The following is a 20,983-nucleotide window of genomic DNA, read 5'->3' on the forward strand; positions in this document are numbered from 1 at the left end:
TCGTCGCCTCGACAGCCTTTCGCTTTCTTGTTGTGGGAGGAATCGTGACGGTGGGTTGCCGGGAGAAGCAGGAAGCCTGCCAGTCGACGACGCGGAGGCTGCAGAAGAAACGGCGATGGCGGCACGCTGCAAGAGGGGCCCCGATGACGATGGTTCCGTCGTATGAGGCGCTGATAGGGCTGGAAGGGGAGAGCAGCAGGTTGCTGACCCAAGGCGGGCTGGGCTTTAGGCGGGCGAGGAAATACTGTACAACTAGGACGGTGAATGAGAGAAGAAGGGCTTCAAGGCAGATGCAGACAGTCCTTTGTCAAGTGATTCAGGCCATGACAGTACAACGAGACGAGGTGAAGAAGGTCGAGTTGGGCAGGTTGAGGCGTGAACCACGGATAAGGCGCCGGCGTTTCCTCGGCAATGCTGACTCAGGCAGCCACCTGGCCAGGCAGCGGGCCATTGTCAGGTGGCCAACAGCCTGCAGACAATGATTACCTATCGACGACCTGCTGATTGATGCCTGGAGGCGAAGAAGAACCTGGAAGTATCCCCTGGATGCAAGTTTGACTGGTTGCAGGCGTTTTGCATCGTTTGGTGTAAGGGCTTTACACGCGCATACTGGTCGCGAAACACCAGTAGAGACGATGACGTCTTAGCATCTAGGAGTTTTATACGAAAGAGGAGTGGCCAGACGCCATATGTCCAGCATCGCAGCGACTCATACATATTTCACCTGAGGTATGGTTTCTTACTAGTACTGATATGGATTGTTCCTATTTAATTTGGACACATTCTTCTCATACTTCTCTTCTTTTACATCGTCATGTCTGGAATAGTCCAATAGCACAGGGTAGGACGAGAGTGAGCCGATGCACACAAAGTGGACAAGATCAAGAGTCATAGGCATATTAGAGGTACCGGGCAGCATCTCGAGGGTTGAGGTCAATAACTTGACAGTCGGTGCGCAGCGTCAATTTACCGTGGCCTAGTATGCTGCCTACGGTAGGTACATACTAATATGTGTTACGTGCATGAAATAAGCACACCGTCATTGATTCATATGGCCTGCTGCCCCGTGCTTTTGCAAGTAAGCTACCTGGCCTCAACTCGCCCTCTGGTCCTGCCCCTTAGCTGAGGACCTTGTCGGCCATTGACACTAGAACACGTAGAGTCAGAGATCTCTTCCAGAAAAACTCATGTCTGAACGTGGGAGAATCGAAGAATGAAAAGGGGGGGCAAACTCACCGGAAGTGCCCGTGTTGTCGGGCTCAACAAAGGCGGCAGTGACCTTGCCATCCTTAACCTTGAGAGCATAGCGCTTGCTTCGGGTGCCTCCGAACAGAGGAGCAGCGTCGTCGAATCCCAGTTCCAGAGCCTTTGTGAACTCAGCCGTGGGGTCGGCAACGAACCGGATCTGTAGATTGTCAGCATGATAATTCAGCCAGCTGTGTTGGGCAGTGGCGAATGAACTCACTCCTGTCTCTCCGGCGGGATCCAGCTGGTCTGCCCAAGCCTTCATGCTGTAGTATCATTCAAACGCATCAGTATTCCTTTTTCCCGCTTCCTCAAAGCCGGTTGAGCAAGTTAAAGACACGCAATGCACTTACACAAAGGGGTCGTTGACGGAGACGACAAAGACCTGGCCGGCCGTCTTGATGTCAGGGTGGTTGATGTACGACGGGACGTGGGTGCCGGAGCAGGTGCCGGAGAAGGCGCCCGGGACGCCGACAATGTAGCCGTCGCCCTTCTTGAACTCGTCGGCCAGGTTGATCTTGCTGGCGGCCGACTTCTCGAACAGCTCCAAGCTCGGGACCTCGTCGCCGACCTTGACCAGGGCGCGGGGCGTCGAGTGGAAGCCACGCGCAACGGTGGCGGGGCGGGCCAGGGCAATGCGGCGCAGAGGGAGACGGAAGGCCATTGCTGCTGTAATTTAAGCTTTGGCGGGTATTAGGAGTGTCAGACGGAACAAGGGGGAAGTCGATTGATGAAAAGAAGCCACGAAGTTCAAGTTGCTGCTAGATGGGTACAAATTAGAGTAAGAAGCTTGAGTGTTGTTGGGGGTGGCGTCATTGAGTTCGCGGGTACAGTCAGCCGTGCCCCTCGGCTTAGCCAACCGGCCCCGCCAAGCTTGGCCCGGTGCGACAAGGCGGATGCAGCATTTCATGAGCCACCCTATAACAGAACCCGTTGTTGAGACGGCACAGAGGCTCTGTAAATAGATGGAATGGGACAGCTGCATGATCAGAAATGCAGGTGGCCGCTTGGGTTGGTATTTCATTAACACGTAGGGCAGGATGGTGCCATGACCGTGAAGCCGTTGTTCATCTGCAAGCATTCCCGGGCTCATCACACAGCCTCACATGTTTGTCCAGCTCAACCCAACACAGAGTTTCAACAGAGCTGGATTCACGCTCACAGAGCTCACCAACGACACTCATCCTTCGTCACTCTGTTCTCATCGTGATTCGCAACGAGCCTTTTGTCATTAGTGATAGTTGGTGAATGGTACAATGTCCTGACGTTTCGCGTAGCGAGCAATAAGTGATAATGTGTGATACGAGCTCACAAAAAGTCTAATGTGTATCCTCGTAGGCATTTACATCTGCTACAAATCATTTTAACCCTGGTATCATGATGCGGCCGCTGGTCATTGCATACTAATATACTTCGTATGTGTAATAGTATCTCAGATCTGGCGGCATCTAACCGCACTCAATATAATATAACAGATGTGAGAATAGGCTCACTTACGTGATGGATTTCCCCATCCCCAGACCATCTCCCTCCAGGGCAAACTACCCTCAGCTGGTGGCGTTAGTACTACTGGGAGGAATTGCCGGCAAATAGGAGTTCTCTCTCTGACGTAGCAGCCCGGCAAAACTTTTTACTCGGCAGCCAGCAGATCACAGGGGTAGAAGCACGGGCGATGCGGAGGGACGTGCTCCATGATGGGTTGTCGGGGGGCAGAAGGCTTCCTGCCGCTCTGGGAACACGGCGAGATTGAAGGACTGCAAGGAGAAGGGCCGCATCAATCATTCAGCAGCCAGGCAGCGCGCATGAGAGATGGCCAGCGTGATATTGAGTTGTACAAAGACATGTATTCTGCACAAACGTAGCACTGGCATTGTTTTGCTGTTTGGCGCTGTTGTTCTTGTTGAAGATTGTCTGAGCAGCCAAACACCCATGCTGTTGTTGGGCCGGGGGGCAAACCGGCGTGGGGGTTCAAAGTTGTAGGTAGATGTGTAAAACGTGTGGGTGGTAACGGGCACGATTGCTCTAGGGAGCAGCTGCTTTATCGTGTCACCGCGCATCAGCATACGAGAAGCAGACATTTCCAGTATGTAAGCCCCTTGTAGGCCTGGGTTTGATGCTATCGTGCGGCCCCGTGTCACGACGGGCTCCCTGGCCTCTCTCGGGAATTATATTGACCTTGACAACTCCGTAACCCGTTCCTGGCTCTATTCCGCATCTGGCCCTAGTTGCGCAGCATTTTTGGCTAGCATCAATTTCATCTCACTCTGGGCCAGTCGTCCAGCCCAGGCCAGTGACGGTCATGGGACCCCTCGATGAGAGCGGGCAGTTTTCGAGTGGGCTCTGTTGGCTTCCCTTGGCTTCCTGCGCAGGGACGGAGGGAGGGCTGAGGCCACGAGCTATTAGCTGGCCGGACTGACGCTCATCATTTCCAGGACGGCTCTGTATACCCAAATCTGCTAGGCGCATAAGGTACGCAGCATTTCACAGTACCTCCAAGTTGAGTCCATACAAGTCCATACCGACGTGCCAAACTCGCAAGGGGGCCTTCAGAGTTTCGCATGTAATTCCGGACTCAGCAACTCTGCACGGTGATCCGCAAGCGCGCGACGTTGAGACTTGCCGAAGGGGGGGCTCTGCCGCGTCGACACAGCAATTTGCATCGTTTGTGCTGTATTCTTTTGGTCCTCCTACCTCGACCTAACAGTCTTGATCCTCCACACAGCGCGCCGTTTCGCAGCAGATAGGCAAAATCATCGGGCTCCGCAACGCTCCACTTGCCCCTGGCGCCTCACCCATGCGACTCCAGACAAGTGACAGACAGGAAATGGTGCGTTTCAGCGCCGTCAGTGTGTGTTGACATGCTGATACACTTCTGAGGGCATTGCACGGAGTACCTGCGACAGAGTACGAGGTACCTGTACAGTCCAGTACCTGAATCTTCAACCACGGCGGGCCAGGTCTCGACTCCTGGCACCGAGTAGAAGTACAGGTACGAGTTCGCTCGCCGTCTCTGGTGTCTTCGGTGGCGATGCCAAGCGCAAATATCCGTACAGATACCAGTGCTAGCGGAGGGCCAGACGTCATTTCCAGTCTTCTCGGAGCAGCATTCGGTTGCAGGTCTTGCCTCCATTGTAATGAAGAGGTACAGGTACAGAAGACGTTGCGCATCCAAGACGCGGCGTCGACGGTTTCAAGGTGGGCTTTGGCGTTGTGATGCAAGAAACAGAGAACAAGACCCAGCAAGTTGCCTCCCAGGTTCAATGCAAAGCAAAGCACTGTGCCGTCCTGGTTCTTCTCGATCTCCGACGATCGAGGAACCGAGCATCGTTTGTTTGCCTGCTTGCTCGCTTATTGCTGCCGTACTCTGCACATGTGAGGATGTACAAGTACTGGCATCAGGCGATATCATGGGGGCCATGCTGCTGTTGCTTCCAGGTTGGCAGGGCACCTCCTAGTTGCATGAGGAAGTAGTTGTATGTAAGTAGAGCTTTTATCCGGTGGCCATGGATGGCCAAGCAGTTGAGGGTATCAATCTCATGGCCTGCGTCGCGAGGAGTCGCAGGTACCTGTTGGTGGCTCGGCGCTACACGCAGCGTTACCCCGCCGCCCCTCTGGATTGCACCTTGGATCAGCACCTTACTCGCGCTGCTTGCAATCAAATGATGTGCCCTTTGCTGGGGGCTAGCGGCCTGTTGGAGGCAGGGCTAGGCGGAACTATCTTTCTCGTGTCTGGGACGGGATGACGAGGGTTCGAGACGAGGCAGAGGCAGAGGAAGATGACAGAGTCAGCAAGAGATTGAGAGAGTTGAGAGCGAGAGTCATAACTCTGTGATGGAAACGAAGTGACTGACTGGTCGAAACCCACCGAGGACAACCGCCTGGAGCCTGAGGCCAGTGCCATGGGTAAGGTACCTTGAAGGCACGGGCTCAGAGGTATCTTCGTACGTGCTCGTACGAGTACGAGTACACCCTCCTTTCTCGTGAGTTTGATTGACGGCACCGCCTCGTCACATCATTCGCTGCGGCCTGCATGCTGCTGCACGAGGCCTTGGCTTCTTCAACGGCGCGGTTGTCCAATGCCGGTCGAATGCTGCGCTGTGATGGGGGCTTAGGGCGTGCATGCGGCGGACGTTGAAGATGGCTGCATGCAGGTGACGGTCGGTAAGGTACAGGACAGTGTTGAAGAGTTGGAAGAAGGAAAAACACCTGTTGGATGTCACAACTTCCAACAACTCGAGATACCTGCTGGTGCAAGTACAGCGCAAGTACAGGGACTTTGCCATGTTCCGCATCATCGTCCGCTAGCGATGGTGGGCACACGCTCCCACTTCCCACTCACACTCGCACGCTCTGCACGCGCCATTGAATACCCCTGGCCGCTGCCCTGACAAGTGCGCAGCCTTTTCCGATAGACGGGCGGGTACTCCGTCCTGTCCCTGAGCATGGGCCTGGCAGCGCTACCCCAGACCACTGCAGGGCCGTCGTACGGCAGTCTGGCGCCTGTCCACATGCGGCCGCGCTACCAGAGCAGCCCGGTACCTGAGCCCACTGCGCAACGTGGGTGGCGCTGCATGTACTCCGCTGCATCAAGGTCCATTCGTGCTGGCTCATTTCATCGTCTGGCTGTGTCTCTTGTCGCGCTTGAGTCTTGCACATCGCCGCAACCTGAAGGCGGCCCTTCCCAGTCTAGCCTGTTCGGACCGGCCGTGTGTGCCTGGATAGTCTCCAGCCAGTTCCATTTTGTGATTGATTTTTTCCCGGTCCATGTACGAGTAGTCCAGGTACTACTGAGGTACTAGCACGGCTGCCGAGTGTGAGTGGCCGCGCCGTCTGCAATCTGCAACCCCTGGAACCGGCGTGCTTCCCCTCTCAAACCTCCCCCAAACAAGGCGCGCTGCTCCAGTTTTATTCCTGCTGTTGCATGTCCATGTCCTCAACCTGGAACTCGATACGACTCCAAACCATCGCCAGCCGTCGCAGCCACAAACTCTGTCGCTGCCGTGCCTCGTGTCTTTTGCAACTCAACACTCTCCGACGCTGCATCTGGTCCTTTGTGCCGCGCCCTCGCATTGGTCCAGCGCTCGACACCGCCCAGCCTCCAGCGACTGATCCAGCCTTCCGTCTCGCGCGTCTGCCAGTCTGTCGAACCGAAATTTGGCTGTGTGTCGCTCGGCTAGCGACGCTGCCCCGACTTGACGCTCTTCGCCTTCTCACCACCAGCTCCTTGTCACCGGCGCGATAACCACAGCATCTACGTATCCCGGACGGATCCCCCCTCTCGCCCTCTTTCTCGCCCTTTTGGCGCTCGACACGTGTGCTGTTGCCGTTCTCTGCGACCCTTGGATGCAAGCACAGGCATAATCTCTTCTCTTTGTTTTTTTTCCGGGACTGCGCTTGACAGAGACAGGGCTCTCAACGCTGCTTGGCTGGAAACGGTTTCTGGCTTCAACCATCCTCTGCCCTCCCGCTGCCCTGGCCTTTCGCCGACCTGCACGGGATATCCTCGATCGAACCGTTACACCATCGCCAAATCGCTTGCGAAGCTCTCCCGAAGCCGACGCAAATTGTATCACAAGCGTGCCTCTAGCGACTGCACCTTTATTATTCTCTCTCGTCTCTCTTGTCTTCCTTCTCCTTGTTTGGCGACACTGTTTTTCTTCTTCTTTACCCCCCCTCCTTCTCTCGCTTCACGATCCGCGCCGACGACGTGAACTATACGAAATAAAGAGACCCGACCAGCTGGGACGACTTTCGATTGGAACATCATTTGGCCAGGTGATGAGCATTGTCGCTTAACTCCGCCTAATTATCTCTGTCGTTGTCGACGAAATCCGAGGTTCTGGGGCGACAAGGCCCGACCCTCCCTTCTGTCGCACAGCGCCAAATCCCCATAATGCCTGTCATGCTCCATACCCCCTCGAGAGCCTCCACAGCGTCAACCTCTTCCTTTCAACAACTGTCGCGACAAAACACAATGTCGACCTACGATGGCTCGCGCTCTGCGCGCCAGTCGAAGCGGTACTCCATGTCCGCGCTGTACATGTCCATGTCAGCAAATGAGGGAGAGATGCAAATTGAAGACGATCTCGCTAAAGGTAAATAATGCAGCAAACCCAGCTGGCATCACCTCACCCCCTTTGAAGCGCACCACGGCTGACCTTCTCCCAACCTACAGCCCAGAAAGCCCTGCGAGATCTCAAATCCAAAATCTCCTCACAGTCCAAGAAGAACTTTGTCCTCGAAAAGGACGTCCGTTATCTTGATTCACGAATTGCGCTGCTCATCCAGAATCGCATGGCGCTGGAAGAAGTATGTGGAAAAAACGCGGTGTGGTGCTGTCCGATCCGATGGACGCCTCGCTAACGCTCTTGCAGCAAAATGAAGTAGCCAGCCATCTCGATGACTCCGAAATGGAGCAGGGCGTCTTCCCCAACGACGATAAGACCCAGAAATACGGAAACCTCTTGTTTCTTTTACAATCCGAACCCAGGCACATTGCCCACCTGTGTCGGCTCGTTTCCATGTCGGAAATCGACTCACTTCTCCAGACAGTCATGTTCACTATTTACGGAAACCAGTACGAGAGCCGAGAAGAGCATCTGCTCCTCACCATGTTTCAGGTACGTTGCAGTCAAGAAGCCAGATGCGATGCCGTGCCTTCATCCGCCTAACAGCGCCCCCTTTTGTCTCATTTAGTCCGTTCTCACGTATCAATTCGACAACACCCCCGACTATTCCTCGCTGCTCCGAGCCAACACACCCGTTTCTCGCATGATGACGACCTACACGCGAAGAGGCCCCGGCCAAAGCTTCCTGAAGATTGCCCTGGCCGACAGAATCAACAGCCTGATCGAACTGCGAGACCTGGACTTGGAGATCAACCCCCTCAAGGTGTACGAGCGCATGGTGGAGCAGATTGAGGAAGATACCGGCACGCTGCCGCCGAATCTGCCAAAGGGCATCACTGCCGAGCAAGCAGCCGAAAACCCTCAGGTCCAAGCCATCATCGAGCCGCGATTGACGATGCTCATCGAGATTGCCAACGGATTTCTGTCCACGATCATCGACGGCCTGGAGGAGGCTCCCTATGGTATCCGCTGGATCTGCAAGCAGATCAGGAGCTTGACCAAGCGCAAATACCCCGATGCCAACGACCAGATTATTTGCACCTTGATTGGTGGATTCTTCTTCCTGCGCTTCATCAACCCGGCCATTGTGACGCCCAAGTCGTACATGCTCATTGACGGAACGCCCGCCGAGAAACCTCGCCGAACGCTCACCCTGATCGCCAAGATGCTGCAGAACTTGGCGAACAAGCCTTCATACTCCAAGGAGCCCTACATGGCCAAGCTCCAGCCCTTTATTCAGCAGAATAAGGACCGGATCAACAAGTTCATGCTCGACTTGTGCGAGGTTGGCGACTTCTACGAAAGCCTGGAAATGGACAATTACGTGGCGCTGTCGAAGAAGGACCTTGAGCTCGAAATTACGCTCAACGAAATCTATGCGATGCACGCACTGATCGAGAAGCATCGTGGCGAGCTGTGTAAAGATGAGACATCGCACTTGTCCATCATCGTGTCCGAGCTGGCGGCGGCCCCTCCCCAGGTGCCTCGCAAGGAGAATCGAGTCATCAACCTTCCCCTGTTTAGCAGATGGGAGACTGCGATTGACGACTTGACCGCGGCACTGGATATTACACAGGAGGAAGTGTTCTTTATGGAAGCCAAGTCCATCTTTGTGCAGATCATGCGAACCATCCCTCAGAACAGTGCCGTTTCGAAGCGACCGCTGCGGCTCGAGCGTGTTGCGGACGCAGCCGCCACGAGCCGCAACGACGCCGTCATGGTGCGCAAGGGTATCCGGGCCATGGAGCTCTTGTCTCAGTTACAGGAGCTCGGCGTGATCGACAAGGCCGACCAATTTGATCTGCTGAGAGACGAAGTCGAGCAAGAGCTGCAGCACCTGGGGTCCTTGAAGGATGGCGTTATTGCCGAGACGGAGAAGCTCGAAGAAGTCTTCAAAACCATTCGGGATCACAACGCGTATCTGGTCGGCCAGCTCGACACCTACAAGAGCTACCTCCACAATGTGCGATCACAGAGTGAAGGCACCAAGCGAAAGCAGCAGAAGCAGCAGGTTCTTGGGCCCTACAAGTTTACACACCAGCAGCTGGAGAAGGAGGGCGTAATTCAGAAGAGTAATGTTCCGGATAACAGACGGGCCAACATCTACTTCAACTTTACCAGCCCCTTGCCAGGCACTTTTGTCATTTCCCTGCATTATAAGGGTGAGTCTTCCCTTCTCTCTTCTACTTGCTTTTCCCAATCAATCTGTCGACCGCGTGCTAACCATCTGCAAAGGCCGAAATCGGGGGCTGCTCGAACTCGACCTCAAGCTTGACGACCTGCTCGAGATGCAAAAGGATAACCAGGACGAACTGGACCTGGAATACGTTCAATTCAATGTTCCCAAGGTTCTTGCATTGCTCAACAAGAGATTCGCTCGCAAGAAGGGGTGGTGAAGCAATGTGTCGTTCGACCATGACACAGCCGCCTTATTGAGCGCATACCTTGATCAGCACAGCCACGACTCTATGCGAAAAGGGGATGGAAGGGGGGTAAAGGAGGGCGTTTTGGAGCATCACGGAAGCTTTGTCACCTTGCTGAAAAGGTGTCGCTAACTAGTCACTGCGGCCTCTTTGTGTACGCTCCTAGTTTTGTTTCGTCTTGGTTTTTTTGTTGACTGTTTTTTTTTGCCGCGGTTTCACTCTTCAAGCGGGTGGACGGGCTGTAACGATGCTTACTATTTTCGTTTACTTATATACCTTTGGTAATGATGGGAAGGAGAGACGCCGTTATTATGTTATATCCCCCGAACGGGCTGGTCCTTGGTTTGGGGAGGAGTTTGTTTTGTTGCTTTAAACAATCTCTATGCGAATGAATTGTTCGTTGCTTTCACCATGTTTACGTTTTGCTCGTTTCTTCTCATGTTTCCTTCCACTCTTTCGGCGTCGTTATTTATGACCACACTGGTAATGTAATAATGTCATTGGCTGAGTCTTGATTATTACTGTAGTTCTATTACGTTGTTTTTCTTAGTATAGCTCTGGGAATGGAATGACGCGCTGTAAGGGACAGCTATCGCATGTCTTGTTTTTGTTTCTATGTGTTGTTTGTTTGTCAGGTGCTGTATATGTGATGTCCGCCCAATGCTATGCCACTTAACGTTACCAAGGCGAAAATGTCCGTCCAACTCTTCGCCTTTGATTCTCGGTATTTCTGTCGTGCACTTAATGCCGTTCTAGTAAGTAAGTAAGTAAGTAGGTAAGTTGCTGACATGTAATGGAAAAAAGATCAAAGAAAAAAAAATGAGAGGATCAAAACGGTTCGAGCTTTACTACACTCTCTCCAATTCAGTCTTCTCCTTACCAGCCCTCCTCCTCAACCAACTCCAAAGCCGGCTCCACGAACCACCGCCACCACTCCCTTCTCTAGCACCGTTTCCACCATGTCGCCTGAGCATGAGTCTCCTCTTGCGGCCTTTTGGCGACGAAGGCGTGGAGACGGACCGGCCATCTTGGGCAGAGGCATCGGGCTTGCGGCATCGATGGATGAGGAGGCGGAGGAGATGGGCCGGGAGTAGGGCCAGGGCTCGGGCGGTGCGGTCCAGGGCCTGCATGGCTTGGATAAAGGGCCGCGTCTGGATGAGGTAGAGGAGGATCATGAAGGGGACGCAGACGAGGACCAGCGTGAGCGGGAAGCGCCAGTCCGTGACGGGGATTGTGAATTCGGTGATGCCAAAGACGGACTATGAACTCTCTCTCGTTAGTTTTCTCTCTGACCTCTCTGGTAGAAAATTGCCCATCATTTTTTTTTCTTTTTCCCGGCTTTCATATCGAGAGATGTCGTCGTTTTGACTCACAGTTACAAACGTCAAGGGCAGGAACAACATGCTAATCATGGTCAAGATGCGAATATTGTCCCCCTGATCAATGGCCCTCCTGCTCTCCTTGATGGAGCTCCCGCTGAAGAGCTGGTCGCGCAGGTTCTCAATCTCCTTGCGCGTGCGCTCGTTGCGCTTGAGCACCTCGCCGAGGTCGCTGACGACCTTGTCGAGCTCCCTGCGCAGGACGGCCATTCTGGTGGCGTAGTCGGCTGCTGCTGCTGCTGCTGCCTCTGCAGACTGCGAGGAGGAGGAAGCGGAGGAGGGGGAAGAAGAAGAAGAAGAAGAGGAAGAAGGGGAAGGATAAGGCCAGAGGAGGGGATGCGCGCCGGCCCAGACGTCGTCGGTGAAGGTGTCGACGTAGGCGGCGATCATGGCCTTGATGCCCGTGTTGATGACGGCGAGGGTGTTGTAGGCCCAGAAGTAGCGGCGGATGTAGGTGAAGTGCTTGTCTTCGAAGAGGAGCTTGTCGCGGAGGTGGTGGTTGAACATGAATTCGGTCTTGCAGAGGGGGGGATGTGTTAGTTTGAGGAGAGACGTCGTTGAATACCTACACAGCAATGGGAAGTAAAAAAGGAAAGGGGGTATGGTGGGAGAATACGTACAGGAGGCGTGATGAGCTTCGTGATTCTCTCATGCAGAATCTGATTCCTCTTGCCAGCATCGCGGTACTCCGCAATGAGAAGCTCCAAAAAGGCATACGGCCCGCTGCAGAAGCTCTTGAGCTGCTGAAAGTCGTCGCCCCTGACCGTGTGCTCGTCGTCGGGGAAGCTCTGGATGCTGAGCAGCTGCCAGGGCCCGAAAGTGTCGAAGAGGAAGCCCTCCTTGGCGCGCTCCCGGCGCGGCCGCATCTTGAGTGTCTTGGTCGGCTCGCCGCCGAGCGAGAGGGCCAGGACGGAGCCGCACTCGGCGATGTCGATGTGGTCGTCGAGGCGCTTGTCCGTGGGCCGTTTCTCGTACAGCTGCCAGGGGGCGGGGTCGAGGCCCTGGCCGAGGAGGGTGTAGTACTTGAAGACGAAGAAGAAGGACCGCTGGCGGAGGTGGGCGAAGGAGACGGGCGGCTGGGGGGCGATGCCGCTGGAGGGAGTGGGCGCCATGGGGGAGGAGGGGTAGTAGGCCGGGGAGGAGGGGGTTCGCTCGTAGGCGCGGTGCATGAAGGCGTGGGTGCGGCCGTGGTTGGGCGTGTCGGAGAGGAGATGGTGGAGGAGCTCTGTCATGTCGAAGTGAGGCGACATGGTGAGGTGGAGGGCGGCGAGCATGAGAGGTGTCGGTTCTTGAACGATGCTAGATATGGAGAGAGATTCGCTTCATGAGCACACGAGTTCACATCGAAGTGAGGGAAGCAGTGGCACAAAATGGACGAGGGGCGAGGGAGGAAGCATACGTGATGCGGCCGACGGCCTTGCCGCTGGTGTTGACGTCCTTGATGGTCTCCCATACCGTCGGAGCGTCGACGATGCCGTCAGGCGGCTCGAGCGATTCCTCTTCACCCCCATATCTGACAAACCCTCGTCCTCTGTCAGCATCGACCCGGGCATTCGCGTTCATCTTGACCGCCCTCCCATCCTCGCTAACTTCATACACCTCAAATGTCGAGTTTCCGAAGCGCTCGTCCTCGACAGCGGCAACCTCGTGAAAGGCCTGCACCGAGTCAATGTCCCACGGCGGCGGCTCGTCCTCATCGTCGTCGACAAGCAGACTCGCGAACTCTGGAACAAAGTCCGAGCCGCGCAGGTGGCGGAAGAGCATGTCGTCCGAGAAGCTCATCGGGGTGATTGCCTGGTGGACGTGAGAAGCTGAGACGGTGGCGGTAGAGGCAGGGATGTCGCCGTGCAGTACATCGCGAGGAGAGTGGCCGCCGTGGACGGAGGACGACTGCTCCAGTAGAGGGATGAAGGGGATCTCATCGTCGTGAGGGACGGCATAGCTGCCGCCGCCGCCACCGCTGCCCCTGAGGTCTGGCGTCAGAGGGAGGAATCTAGGCGATGGATGGCATGATGGGCGGCCGTGGGTGGTGTCAAGGGTGTCGCGGCGGAGACGAGGCAAGACGTGGAGGATGCCGCTGCTGCTGGCATCGCTGGCAAAGGTAAAGGCGCGCAGGGGAGGCGTTGCGAGGCCCTGGACGGTGGTGCGGCCGTTGCCGTTGTTTGTCTCTCGCTCTCGTTTATAGAGGTTGAGGACATCGTGGAAGCTGTGGAGGCTGCGGAGGTACTGCTCGTGGTGGTGCTCGACGGATCGGGCGAGCTCCTCGAGGCTGAGGTTCGTGCGTGGTTGCACGGCCATGGTGCTGCGACTTGGGAGATGTCGATGGGATGAAGATGCAGAACAGCTTGGATGTCAACTAGGGAGGCATTCTACAACATGACTGAATCCATCAAGCAAGAGCCCATCACACGCCGTCTCGCAAAAGGGAGACGTCTGGGGTACATATACCCCATCCATACACAACAGAGATATAGTAGGTCCTCCCATATACGCATCTCAGCTTCACCAAACTCGGGCTGCTCCCCCTTACCGAAGCCAAGACGAACGCAACCAAGAGCCTCAAAGCCTTGCGGCTAAACAGCACAAAGCCCCCCCATTGTCAAAAGAAGCTCATGCTCCTAGTACCTGGAATCGTAGAGGTCGCACACACACCGATGAGCGAAATGAGATCTGATAGGCATCGAAAACGCCGCACCACGTGAAGCCAGCTATTAGGTAGTTGTTCCTGTTTGGTTGTCTGAACAAGTATGAGCATATGCTAAGTATCGGGGAATAGGGCCGACGATGTCACTCTCTCTCTTCTGCTTCTTGTTTTGCTGGACCGAGGGATTATCCTGTCACTCTGCCATCTCCCCGGTTGTCCGTCATCGCCCCCGTGCGAAAGGGGAAACGGCAGGGCGGGGGAGCATAGGCTGCGTTAGCTCGGTGTCTTGGTGTGGTCAAGAGCCGTTTTGTCGTCGCATTGTTCTGGAAATAAAAGTGAGGCAAAGAGAGAAAAATGAGGCTGAGCTGTGACGGGGGGGCTGGTGCGGCTGGAGGCGGCCGGAGCCGTGGGTGCCAGCGAACAGTTCGCGAGTCCAAATCGTTTCAAAGCCGGTCGCTTCAAGGATCCCAGATCACAAGCAGGTCAACGCATCTCAATAGAACGCGCGGAGTTCAAGGAGAGCTCCGCCTCCGCAGCGAATGACGCACATCAACCCATCCTATATCTCAGCTCGTGGGATCGTGCCGAGGCAGTGCTCCGTAGTGGTAGGACTCGAGGATGGACAGCTTAGGCAGACATCGCTTCCCTGGGATAGGACTCGACACATTCGCGCGTAGAATGCTCGTTAGTCAAATTCATTATCCATTAACACCGCGGCGGGTATCCTCGTATCCGTCATATACTAGTATTTTTCCTGCCATAAGAGAGCAAGGGTAAGATATCACCAATGACACCGAGCCGCCTATATCCTCCAGTCCGCCAGTCCGCCCCTCCCGCCGAAACCGGTGCCATCCCATCCGTCGTATTTTCGTTATACCATCGCCCGTCCGGAAGGTGCAGCACGTGAGGTATATGCTCAGCGCCTGCGCACCCCGGTGGGAGAAACCTGACTCAGGTTGAGACTTGGCGTCAATCAAGACATGACTGTCACGGGTTGGTGAGCAGCGTGCTTGTCGGCATCGTCGACTTCCATAGCATCGTCATCGCCCTCAGCCTCACCCTCGCCCTCTTCTTCGTCCTCAAGCTCGTCCTCACTCTCGCCCTCAATGTCGACGCTACCATCCTCGGACATCTCCTCTTCCTCGTGATCGTGTCCGTTCTGGTGCTCGCTCTCGACGCCGGCCATTTCCGCGTCCTCGCCCTTCTTGGCGGCCGCTGCTTCCTCAGCAGCCTCCTCCTCGGCCTCGTCAGCGCCGTATTCTTCCTCGTCCGCGACCAGGTCTGCCTCGGGCTGCTCAGGGGGGAATTCGGGAGGTGCAGAGGCCTCGGAATCCCTAGAAAGATGGCCTAATTAGAATCCGCCTGTAGAGGCATGATGGAGGGGCCAGCATATACTCACCATTTGATGGCGAAACGGGTCACACGCGGCTTCTCAGCGAGGACGTTGCGCCTCACTCGCTCAATGATTGGCTTCGTCGGGGGCTCTGCATTGAGCTCCTCCGAATCGTACTCGTTGTTGACATAGTATCCAACTCGCACGAACTCGCGTCCGTCGTAGGCGCATGTCAAGAGCACGACCGTGACGCCCAGAATGTCGGCGTCGGGGATGCGCGAGGTGTTGGGAGCATCAGCCTCGAAGAGGAACTTGTTGACTCCCACGGGGATGGGGCCGACGAGAAGGGAGTCAAGCTCTTGGTCGTACTGGTCCCTGCGGCGGGTCAGAAACAAAAACATGGGATGATGCCCAACGAAAATCGGCCGACTTACGAGGTGGCAGATCCGACATAGGTCAGCTTCCATTCGAGATCTAGACGCTGTCAGTTAGGGTACCGCATCCCAACACGTCTGAGGGCCTCCTTGTCGACAACTTACCCTTCTCAAGCGGCTCGAGGCATTCGAATGTAATCTCGAACTCGTACTTGTCGGTGAACTTGGCGGGGTTGTTGACCACCTTGACCCCAAGAAGTGACACGACAGACATGGTGAAGAGTGTTCACGAAGGATGACAGGATAGAAGAACAGAACAGAGTATTGCGCAGATGCCTGAGAGGGATAGCCCGTTGGAAACACGCGGCGTAGAGAGAATTGCGCGTAAGGATCCAATCGCCGAGGCGGTATCGAGACTACCCAGCAAAAACCGTTGGAGGGGCAAACAAACACGCTCGGTAGCGGCTTGTACGATTTTCTTCAGCTGCGAGATCGACGGTGCGGTGCAAATGCAGATGCAAAAGGAACGAGCAACTCGCTGGCTGTTGTGTAGAGGAGAGAGACACGACGCGGCTGCACCTGGAGGGAGTGAGGTAGGGAGAAGGGGAAAAAAAAAACAAGTTGAGGGCACAGAGAGGCTGCACGAACAACGAGGTTGAAACAACGTGGTGGCGGCTGGCGACGCGACCGTAGCGCTGCGCGTTAAGTGGTTTCCAGGGTGTGTGGCGCCTGTGATTTCAGTGGCAGCCGCTGGGCTGGGGGAGAAAATCCGCTGCCGGGCGGCGTCTGGAGGTGCCGATGCGCGGGCAGGTAGAGGTACGGTAGTGGTACTTTGCAGCCTTGTATGGTCATCTCTGGCGCGCGATAGCCGGTGCCAATGGGACAGCGGATAAGCCGCTGGCCAACAAATCGAAACGCCAAACGTGCCAAGTACCGAAAAGTACCAGAACTCAGAAGCATTCAAGCCACCTCGTGCTCGTACCGGCGCTCTCTCCAGCCTGGTCAACGTGCAGCCTTTCCCCAATCGGGAGCTTTGGGCGACTCTATTTTTCAGAGCTCCAAACTCTGACCTCTGACCTCGTCATCGCATCATCTCGTTCAGACACAACTCTCGGTGCGCGCTTTCGAACTTGACACAGGCATCGCTGCTCTGCGCTGCTGCAGCTGGACGGAAGCTTGATTTGCACCGCATCGACATCCATTTGCCGCCATTTCGAGCAAGGCGCTGCAGCTGCGACCTCGACCTCGACGCTGACCAACGGCGACGCGATTTACCGGTCGGCAGACGGTTCTGCATTTACCGCCAGACCCTGGATTGGATTGGCCTTGCGAGACTCGGTAAGAATATCTGATGACTATGATATACAGCAACTTGATTTGGTTCTAATCCAGAGTTAGCATTCTTCTGAAACTCGATCGATCCGAAACCGCCGCGGCACTTTGGCATCTCTGCCAAGCGAGAGCCCATCGAGTTTGTCCTACCCTTTGCGTCGGCCATTGACGCACCCCCATCGTCGAAACAGATCCGCCCCCTCAATAGACCTCCACAGGCGTCACTGTGGTGTTCCAAGTTGAAGATACAGAAGGCCTCGCAAGATGGCTTCCGAAGAAACTTCGTGGGGCAATGAAGGATTTGCGGCCGCGGAAGGCGATCATACTCAGCATAGCGACGAACAAGTTGATAACTTTGCTCAAGACTCCCATGTGTCAGGTGAATCAGCGGATAATGGAACCGAGGATGGAGGGGAATATGATCCCGAATATGTCCCCGTTGAATCAGTTCTCCCAGACCCCCCAGTCCCTGAAAAAGCCGCTCCCACTGTCCTTTCGCAACGTCCTCCATCATCCAAGCCAAAAATGTCGGGCGGCTTCTTAGTGGAAGCCTCCGACGACGAGGACGAGGACGAGGACGAAGGAGACAATGCAGCAGGCCCTGGCCAGCGCGAGCCCTCGGCATCACAGAGCCAAGCTGGTCAGTCCACCGATATCAAGATGGCAAATGCTCCAGTCCCTCCTGTTTCCACCAATGTTCCTTCCAATGTGACTGCAACACCAGTGGCTAGCCTTGATCCGGTAGCGTTGCTCGAGGCTCGCATTAAGGAGGATCCTCGAGGGGACATGGATGCGTGGCTGAATCTCATCGCCGACCATAGGCGCAACAGCAGGTTGGACGATCTTCGCAAGGTTTACAACCGGTTCCTAGAGGTCTTTCCCCAATCGGTAAGTCAACGCTGCTTCCGCCAGGCTGGATGGGTCTGCTTTCGTACATGACTGACAATGGATAGGCCGACGTGTGGGTGGAATGGATCGAAATGGAACTCGGCATGGACAACTTTGTCGATGCGGAACAGCTCTTTGGGCGGTGCTTGATGACGGTCCCCAACGTCAAGCTTTGGACAGTCTACCTCAACTACATCCGCCGTCGGAACGATCTCAACAATGACCCGACGGGCCAAGCCAGGAGAACTGTGACGCAAGCGTATGAGTTTGTAATCGACAACATTGGTGTGGACCGGGACTCGGGCAACATCTGGCAAGACTACGTCCAGTTCATCAAGAGTGGCCCTGGCCAGATCGGGGGCACCGGCTGGCAAGATCAGCAAAAGATGGACCAGCTGCGCAAAGCCTATCACCGCGCGATAACCGTTCCCATGTCAACAGTGAATAATCTTTGGAAGGAGTACGATCAGTTTGAGATGGGGCTCAACAAGGTGACGGGACGCAAGTTCATCCAGGAGCGATCTCCTGGATACATGTCTGCCAAGAGCGGCAATATTGCCCTGGATAATATTACCAGAGACTTGAAGCGCACAAATCTCCCCCGACTGCCGCCGGCTCCCGGATTCGAAGGAGACCAAGAGTTCCGTCACCAGGTTGCGCTTTGGAAGAAATGGATCGAGTGGGAGAAGGAAGATCCACTGGTGCTCAAGGCTGATGAGCCGAAAGTATTCGCACAGCGAGTCCTGTACTGCTACAAGCAGGCCCTCATGGCTCTGCGCTTTTGGCCAGAACTCTGGGTCGATGCGGCCGAATGGTGCCTTCAGAGCGATCTTGCCGAGGTGGACAAGGAACTGGGCGTCGAGTTCTTGATGCAAGGAATTGCCGCGAACCCCGAGAGTGTCCTGCTTGCTCTGAAGCACGCAGACCACATCGAGGCTACTTCGCCGCTCAGGGAGGGAGACAAGGCTGAGTTTGCCAAGGCCGTGAGGAAACCTTTCGACGATGTTCTGAACACGCTGTATGCACTGGGAGACAAGGCCAAGGAGCGCGAGAAGCTGGAAATCTCCACCTTGAAGCAAGCGGCGGCACAAGAGGCTCCCCTGCAGCAGTCCATTGAGCAAAACTACGACGACGACTACGAAGAAGGAACGTCGAAGAAGACTTCTGTCGAGGAGCGCATTACTGCTATTCAGAAAGGCTACGCTGCCGAGACCAACATACTTTCTCGCACAATCTCGTATGTATGGATTGCCATGGCCAGGGCGATTCGCCGCATTCAGGGAAAAGGCAATCAGACAGATGGTGGATTGCGCAAGGTCTTTACCGATGCTCGGCAAAAGGGACGTCTCACCAGTGACGTGTATGTCGCCGTCGCCTTGCTGGAGTCTGTCGTATACAAGGATCCAGTCGGCGCCAAGATCTTTGAGCGCGGAGCCCGCCTGTTTCCAAACGACGAGGGCTTCATCGTTGAGTATTTGAAGTTTTTGCATTCCAAGGATGATACAACAAGTGAGTCCCCCTGTTTTTGTTCTTTCCACATGGGGCACGGTTACTAACGAACGGCTATCTAGATGCTCGGGTGGTTTTCGAGACTTGTGTTAACCGCCTTGTCGCCAATCCAGAGACACTCCACAAAGCCAAACCTCTATACTCGTACTTTCACAAGTATGAATCCCAATACGGCGAACTATCCCAGATTCACAAACTCGAGGCGAGGATGGCAGAGCTCTTTCCCGAAGACCCAAAGCTCAAATATTTTGCGGCTCGCTACTCGTCTGACAAGTTTGACCCGATCGCTGCCCCCGTCATCATTTCGAAAGCTGCGCAAATGCGGCCCAAGCTTGCGGCCCCTATCATCGAGCAACCTGCATCATCCCGCAACAGCTTCCCCCCACCGAGAGAGCAGAGCCCTCGGCCCCAGTACGTCAGAGCCACTGCGTCTCCCAAACGGCCTCTTGGGCCAGATGACGAGGAACTCAATCCCCCGAAGAGACTTGCTAGAGGCACCTCTCCTCTTAAAGGGGCAGCTGGCCGACGACTTGACCAGCAGCGCCGCAATCAGTCATCAGCTCTCCATCGAGACATCACATTCCTCCTTGGTATCCTGCCCCCCGCCCACACCTATGACTCGCAGCGACTGAACCCAGCTGGCATGGTCTCACTGCTCCGGGACACGCCGCTTCCTGATTATGCCACCTGGAAGGCACAGACTGGAGGGCAGTATCGTTTCACCGCCCCCGTCCATGGTCGACAGGCTTCAGGGGACTTCTCAAGGCCAATCAGTCCATATGGACGTATTGCCCCTGCTTCTAATGTCTACAGACAGTCGCCTCTGCGAGCAGAAGCTGGAAATGCGTTCCCCACGGCCCCATACGGAGGGACCGATGCAAATGCAGCTCCAACCCAATGGCCCCCAGCGCCAACGGGATACAATGCCCCGGCTCCTGGTCAGTATGGAGGATACCGCTTCTAGTCTGGGAAAAGGTTTTGAGGTTGTGCGATGGAGGACTTGAACTATATTTCGCGAGTTGGACAACTACCACCGGAGTGAGTGAAGGATGGGAAGATTTGGCTTGATGGATAGTAGATGGCGGTAAATGCTTGCCCTTCTTGATGCATTCCGACGGCGTTTGGTAGGAAATAGGAACGTTGGACAGGTTTGCCTATTTACACTAGATATCACAGGCAAACACCTTTTTGCATCTCTCCATGAGATTGCAAGACTTTGGTCGTTAGTTTGCAGGTGCAGCTGATTACGGGATATGATATGAATAATAAATACATGTGCCCAGCAACAAGCATGCGTGACTCGTCTCACAGACGCAGAAGCAATCGAGGTGCCATCCGATGTATGAAGGTGATATATGCAGCAAATTTGGAGCTACGGAAGTGTGCAAATCGCTGTCTCCTGTGCTTGATGTCGACATAAAGTGAGACCTGTGTGAGGCATCCAGAGGGGCAAGCAAGCAAAGCTGCCCAAGCTGCTGTATGGGCTTGGTAGATGGGTGTCGGCTGGTTTGAAAAAATCACCTTGTTTAGACGAAGTTGTCTGAATCAGGCCCTGCCTACCGAATCACAGCTATATAACACAGGCTCTGATACACGGATCCTGTCTGGCTATCACATTTACCATTGTAACCATAGAGACAGCATGCCGACGCTGACGGACATTTCAAGGCCAACAAGTACATGCACCTTGGTGATATACCTTACTCTCGAGTAGCTTCAGGCCAGAGA

General features: G+C 55.1%; 5 protein-coding genes across 5 annotated transcripts; 2 read left to right on the forward strand and 3 right to left on the reverse strand.

Annotated features, from left to right (window-relative positions):
• Nucleotides 1–1,118: 1,118 nt before the first annotated feature.
• On the reverse strand, nucleotides 1,119–1,909 carry BBK36DRAFT_1163529 (Redoxin; the record flags this gene model as incomplete). The annotated part of the gene is made up of 4 exons (XM_024894547.1): nucleotides 1,119–1,147; nucleotides 1,237–1,405; nucleotides 1,466–1,511; nucleotides 1,599–1,909. The coding sequence occupies 4 exons, from the start codon at nucleotides 1,907–1,909 to the stop codon at nucleotides 1,119–1,121; spliced, it is 555 nt and encodes a 184-aa protein (XP_024745310.1).
• A 5,310-nt stretch (nucleotides 1,910–7,219) lies between these two features.
• BBK36DRAFT_1145283 (ras-GTPase activating protein) lies at nucleotides 7,220–9,769 on the forward strand (the record flags this gene model as incomplete). The annotated part of the gene is made up of 5 exons (XM_024893742.1): nucleotides 7,220–7,340; nucleotides 7,421–7,554; nucleotides 7,620–7,865; nucleotides 7,942–9,535; nucleotides 9,609–9,769. The coding sequence occupies 5 exons, from the start codon at nucleotides 7,220–7,222 to the stop codon at nucleotides 9,767–9,769; spliced, it is 2,256 nt and encodes a 751-aa protein (XP_024745311.1).
• A 1,166-nt stretch (nucleotides 9,770–10,935) lies between these two features.
• On the reverse strand, nucleotides 10,936–13,008 carry BBK36DRAFT_1094709 (hypothetical protein; the record flags this gene model as incomplete). The annotated part of the gene is made up of 4 exons (XM_024889068.1): nucleotides 10,936–11,055; nucleotides 11,170–11,691; nucleotides 11,796–12,474; nucleotides 12,575–13,008. Coding segments are annotated over 4 exons (1,755 nt in total), but the record flags the coding sequence as incomplete, so codon positions are not given.
• A 1,542-nt stretch (nucleotides 13,009–14,550) lies between these two features.
• On the reverse strand, nucleotides 14,551–16,158 carry BBK36DRAFT_1136690 (histone deposition protein Asf1; the record flags this gene model as incomplete). Its single annotated transcript, XM_024893069.1, has 4 exons — nucleotides 14,551–15,153; nucleotides 15,219–15,527; nucleotides 15,587–15,626; nucleotides 15,692–16,158. Coding segments are annotated over 4 exons (813 nt in total), but the record flags the coding sequence as incomplete, so codon positions are not given.
• Nucleotides 16,159–17,060: 902 nt separating this feature from the next.
• BBK36DRAFT_1136691 (hypothetical protein) lies at nucleotides 17,061–20,553 on the forward strand. Its single transcript, XM_024893070.1, has 5 exons — nucleotides 17,061–17,746; nucleotides 17,812–19,255; nucleotides 19,318–20,228; nucleotides 20,318–20,432; nucleotides 20,536–20,553. Exons 1-3 carry the CDS (start codon nucleotides 17,123–17,125, stop codon nucleotides 20,217–20,219), a joined length of 2,970 nt encoding a protein of 989 aa, XP_024745314.1. The 5' UTR covers nucleotides 17,061–17,122; the 3' UTR covers nucleotides 20,220–20,228; nucleotides 20,318–20,432; nucleotides 20,536–20,553.
• Nucleotides 20,554–20,983: the final 430 nt, after the last annotated feature.

The sequence above is a fragment of the Trichoderma citrinoviride genome, assembly GCF_003025115.1.
Source record: "Trichoderma citrinoviride strain TUCIM 6016 unplaced genomic scaffold BBK36scaffold_20, whole genome shotgun sequence".
NCBI classification, from domain to species: domain Eukaryota; kingdom Fungi; phylum Ascomycota; class Sordariomycetes; order Hypocreales; family Hypocreaceae; genus Trichoderma; species Trichoderma citrinoviride.

Bases quoted from the DNA above. Each gene is read 5' to 3' on its own strand.
- BBK36DRAFT_1136691 (XM_024893070.1), top strand. From the start codon at position 17,123: ATGGCTTCCGAAGAAACTTCGTGGGGCAATGAAGGATTTGCGGCCGCG. The intron at 17,747-17,811 runs GTAAGTCAACGC...GACAATGGATAG, and splicing joins TAGAGGTCTTTCCCCAATCG to GCCGACGTGTGGGTGGAATG. The intron at 19,256-19,317 runs GTGAGTCCCCCT...ACGGCTATCTAG, and splicing joins TTCCAAGGATGATACAACAA to ATGCTCGGGTGGTTTTCGAG.